This window comes from Macrobrachium rosenbergii, chromosome 41, assembly GCF_040412425.1.
Source record: "Macrobrachium rosenbergii isolate ZJJX-2024 chromosome 41, ASM4041242v1, whole genome shotgun sequence".
NCBI lineage: Eukaryota > Metazoa > Arthropoda > Malacostraca > Decapoda > Palaemonidae > Macrobrachium > Macrobrachium rosenbergii.
Genome location: NC_089781.1, coordinates 47891203 through 47896202, shown reverse-complemented (window position 1 = coordinate 47896202; position 5000 = coordinate 47891203). Strand labels below are relative to the sequence as shown.

Here is a 5000-nt window from a genome sequence, read left to right as displayed (position 1 = left end):
CCACATAACAGGGAAGCTTGTGATTGCTCTCCGTGGCGAACAGATCCACTTGGAGTCCCGGAACCCGGCGGCATATCCACTGAACGATTCCCGTCCAGAGACCACTCCGTCTCCAACGGAGTAGTTCCGGACAGAGAATCCGCCACCACGTTCTGCACCCCCGCAAGGTGGGTGGCTGACAGATGCCAGCCGTGCTTCTTCGCCAGGGAGAAGATGGCTAACATCACCTGATTTACGCGACCCGATTTGGAACCGCCCCTGTTTATGCAATGAACCACCACGGCGCTGTCTAACACCAGCCTGTTGTGAATCTGGCCGGCGGGGCAAAGTTTCTTCAGAGTTAGAAACACAGCCATAGCTTCCAAGGTGTTTATATGGAACTGTCGAAACATTGTAGACCATGTCCCTTGTACTTTTTGTTTTGGTGAGTACCCTCCCAGCCGCTTAATGAAGCGTCTGTGTGGATTACCAGAGCTGGGGAGGAAATTGAAGGGGACAGACTTGAAAGGCCTTTGACTACAGACCATGGTCGAAGCCTTGTCTTCAAGATTTGCGGGATTGAAGAGACCCTGTCTCTGAGCCTGACATTGGCTCGTCTCCGCCACACTCTGTTTATGTCTTTTAGTCTTGCTTTCAAGAGCAGGTCTGTTACTGAAGCAAACTGAAGAGAACCGAGAATCCTCTCTTGAGACCGGCGGGATGCCGCTTTGCCCTTTAGAAATTTTCTGGTAGCGGCGGCTATCTCTCTCCGCTTGGCCGGCGGAAGGGATAGCCTGTACGAGGTTAGGTCCCACTGGAGACCCAGCCACTGAAACCGAGACTCCGGAGTCAGGCGGGACTTCTCCCTGTTCAACTGAAAGCCTAAGGACTCCAGGAACTCGATCACTATGGCTGTAGCCTTCCGACACTCCTGTATGGATGGGGCCCAAATTAATTAATCGTCCAGGTATGCTACTAGAGAGATCCCCCGGGACCGTAGCTGCTGAACAACTGTTTCCGCCAGCTTCGTGAATATCCTGGGGGCTATATTGAGCCCGAAGGGCATGACCCTGAAGGAGTAGGCCTGTTTCCCTAGTCTGAAACCCAGGAAGGGAGAGAAGTTCCGGCAAACCGGGACGTGATAATAAGGGTCTGAAAGATCGATAGAGGTGGTGACGGCTCCACGCGGCAGTAGAGTCCGTGATTTGGGCAACTGTAAGCATGCGAAATTTGTCGCATTGTATGTAGAGATTTAGACGCTACAGATCTAGAATCACTCTTTGCTGGCCGGAATCTTTCTTGGGGACAGTGAACAGCCTGCCTTGAAATTTGAGGTGCCTCACTTTCTTTATTGCTCTCTTGTTGAGAAGTCCACACAAAGTCCTGTAGAGCTTTGGAGGAGGGTTGATGAAACCTGATCAGGGAGGGGGTCACTGATCCAGCTCAACCCAGGCCCTTGGACACAATGCTGTGTGCCCAAGGACTGAAGGACCACTGGTCTCTGAACCAGTATAGACGTCCACCTACTTGACTGGTCTCAATGGGAGGAAGCAGGTTTGCTCCTCTACCACGGCCACTTCTCCCCCGGGAGACGGATCCAGCTCTACCTCTGTAGGGAGCTCGGCCTCTACCCCCCCTTGAGCTTCTATTAAGGCCATGAAAGACCCCACGGCCTTCATAGGTAGGGTTGTACGCCGGTGAGGAGACATACGTAGGCGTAGCAAGGGATTGGGCTGGTTGAACCAGCACATACTGTTGGGGTTGAGCCTTGGAGGTGGACGGTTGGTTCACCGTTGAGACAGGAACTGCCTGAACTACTGTCTGGTGTTGTGGTCTCATATGCCTTCTATAACGTTTCCCAGGCTTATGCTGGGAACCGCTAGACTCCGGGGCCTTCCGCTTAAAGGCGGAGATACCCCACCGGGAGCGCAGACTCTGGTTGGCCCTGGTTGCCTCGCCCAGGACACCGGAGACTTCGTCTTCTGGGAAAAGATTTTCCCCCCAGAACGAGCTCTTCATGAGCCTATTAGGCTCATGACGAATGGTGGCATCAGTGAAGATGAACTTACGGCAGTTCATCTTTGCCACCATGAAGTCGTACAGGTCCAACTGGAACCCTGCTAACAGGGATTTAGTCAGGACCTGAAACAAGGGCTCCTCAGCAAAGGAGACGGCGGTCGCTTCTGAGAGGCACAGCGAGTTCAGAGACTGGCTCAGACGACACCGTGCCTTGAACTCAGCCTTTAGGAGAGCTTCTGGGATCTTAGGAAGCTGCTCACTAAACTGGTTCGGACGCAGCATGAGCATCCAATTTACCAACGGTAAATGTGGACGGAGCGTCCTTCCAGAAGTCATCACCCCCAGGGAAGATCAGAGATGTAGGGTCTGATTCCCTAAGCTGAGGCAAGGGTTTGCCATCCAAGCAAGTCTGAGCGGTTGCGATAGCAACCTTGTTCAGGCAGGGGGTGGGTAGGTTATCCCCGAGGGAAAACATCGTGTAGTTGCCCTTGAAGGGGGTCAACTTCGTGTTCTCCGCCCGCCACTCGGAGAAGGTGCGCAAGAGAGCAGATTGCGCCTGATCCCTAGGGAAGATCACCATCTCCTTAGGGACCTTGTCCGAAGCATCCAAGCTTCCTCCGTCAGCCTAACAAAGCCTGGGTAGGGGCAAGAGATCCCGGGAAGAACTCCAGCTCCTCCAGGCGTCTGGTACCTAGTCCTTCAATGGTCAAGGTATCCTCGTGGCAAATAGCGCGAAGAGCGAAACGCCACGGGTTCCCGACATCAAAAGGAGGGAGGGTAGCAGTGTCAGGGATCTGGTACCGCGGTCCGGCCCCACCGAGCGTGCCATATCGGCAAGAAGATTCTCCTGACTCTGCAGCCTCTCCGTCAGCTTAGAGAGCTTGGCCTCCACCTCCGAAGAGAACTTCTCAAGTAACATCCCAGAAACGCCTCAGGGTCAAAGGCAGGCTGGCGAGAGGGACTGGGTTTGGCTGCCCTCTTACTCGCTCCTTTGCCCGAGGTACCTGGTTTGCTCCCGGAGCCCAACGGAGGCAACCTTTGCCTTCGGGGGGAAAGGGGATGCCTTGCGGGAAGACGAGGACTTGAAGCCCTCACCTTCCACGAAGTCTTCAACTTGGGGACAGTAGATGGAGCGCTGTCCTCAAGATAGAAGACTTAGCAAAGCCCTGAAATGAAGAGACAGAGGATGAAGGGGGAATCAAAGAGGGTGCCCGCCCCGCTGCCTCACTTACCTCTCTACCTACCTGGTCCTGCTCAGTGTTCATGGGCTCCAGGTCCAAGTCCAGAGCGGCGACGTCCTCCGAAACCTCCGCATAAAGGGGATCTTCTAGGAGTGGCTGGGTCACGACCCGGATCTGCTCGATGATAGGTGTGGCCACGTCAGCAGGTACGGCCGCAGCGATCCGGGCTCCGGGGTACAGAAGATCTCTCAGCTTCCCGTCGAGGACATAGGGCTTCCCCAACGGGACGTTCCTCCCAAACCCAGCCACCCAGGCGCGGAGAGACTCTAGGGCCTCCTTCTTGGAGGACTCATCGGCCTGAAAGGGGGGAGCAGGAATCAAGGAGGGGCTAATATACCATAAACTATATAAGCGTTAAAACATAAAATATAGCAACGCAGCAAACTGTAACTATCATGAAGAATGAAAGCAAGCAGCTTACCGACTCGTCCTGGATGCACCCGCAAAGCGCGAAGGAAAACCTCACAGCCCTCCGGATGCCAGACGACAGGTCATCAAGCCGGACCGCACAGCCAGCGTGGGTCCGACACACCACATGCCCGTAGGGTTGGTGAAGGTGGCGGTGCACCCGGGCTCCTCACAACGAACAGTCTGTAAGTGTGAACAGTAAATGAACCTCTAACTCTAAGAAACTTAAACTAAGCAGGCGCAGGTATTTTCAAATTGTACCACCTGAGTACTCCGGCGGAATGAAAAACCCCCGTCACAGACAGGCCTACCAGAAAAGTAACTTAAAATTAGGGTAAGCAAAAACCCCCCCCGACTGCCGGAATACTCCGGCAGAACGGAAGGAGCTGAATCAACGGGACCTTTACCACAAGGGATGCCGGGAATAAGACGGCGGAACCCAAGGATAAGATCACCGGACTCTAATAACAATATAACAGAAATAATTATAAATCCGATGGCGGAGTGAGCCGGAAGCAAAATAAATGCATACATATACAGAGGATGGTAACATAATCGGTTAACAATGGTACAAAAATTCCACACTCCCGGAGTCCGGCACCACCCCTCCGGGGATCCCAAGCCTCAACCGCTAGAGAACAAAAGAAGGGTGAGGCTACAAAACACCACAATTCCACAAGGGCAGGTGTAAGCACCAGTCAACCCAGCTAGAGTATCCCGAATGCCGGAGCGAACGCGGAACAAGGCTGAGAAAAGAAACCCTGAGAATGTTCGAACACCTGCTCGATCCTAGGAGAGCAGGTTAACGAGACACTGAGCTCAGCAAAATGCCATCGGGGGACCAGCCCTGGGAGGAGCGAATCCCTCCACCAGGAAAGATCTCACAACTCGAGGTGGTCGACGGCACCGACATCACCACGCGAGAAGATGACAAGAGCTGGATCAGGGAAGGCCAGGGTAGGGGTGGTGGGAGAAGGAACGGAGTAGGCCAGAGCAGAGGAAAACAGGAGACTGGGGAAGATGCCTTCACCCGCTCAACTGCAACCCGACCACGCTAGATAATACCAGCTGGATAGATCATGGCCTACTCCGAATGAAGGGAAGGGAATAGCGGCTAAAGGTCTCCATACTCTCACTCCACACATAAACGTAGCCTATGACATAAAGGGGGGAGAAGGAAAGGGAGGGATGAGGAAACAACAGGGAGAGAAATTTCTGTGTCGAAGACCAACCAGGGCCGAGCGGAAGGGAATGCTATAAAAGCATGGAGGAGACACACCCACAGAAAAAACCTCAACCCCTCCGTAAAGAAGGGGGAGGACTATGGGGCTCACTCCACAACCCAAGCCACGG

General features: G+C 53.9%; 1 protein-coding gene across 1 annotated transcript in view; it reads right to left on the bottom strand.

The window, feature by feature from the left end:
- The window catches only part of Hmgs (hydroxymethylglutaryl-CoA synthase), a gene marked incomplete at its 5' end in the record, with an annotated part of 657494 nt that overhangs the window by 350702 nt on the left and 301792 nt on the right, over window positions 1-5000 (bottom strand). Inside the window, one exon of the mRNA XM_067084337.1 lies at window positions 1865-1878. Within this exon, the coding sequence (XP_066940438.1) occupies window positions 1865-1878 (14 nt within the window). The remainder of the gene's footprint in view (window positions 1-1864; window positions 1879-5000) is intronic.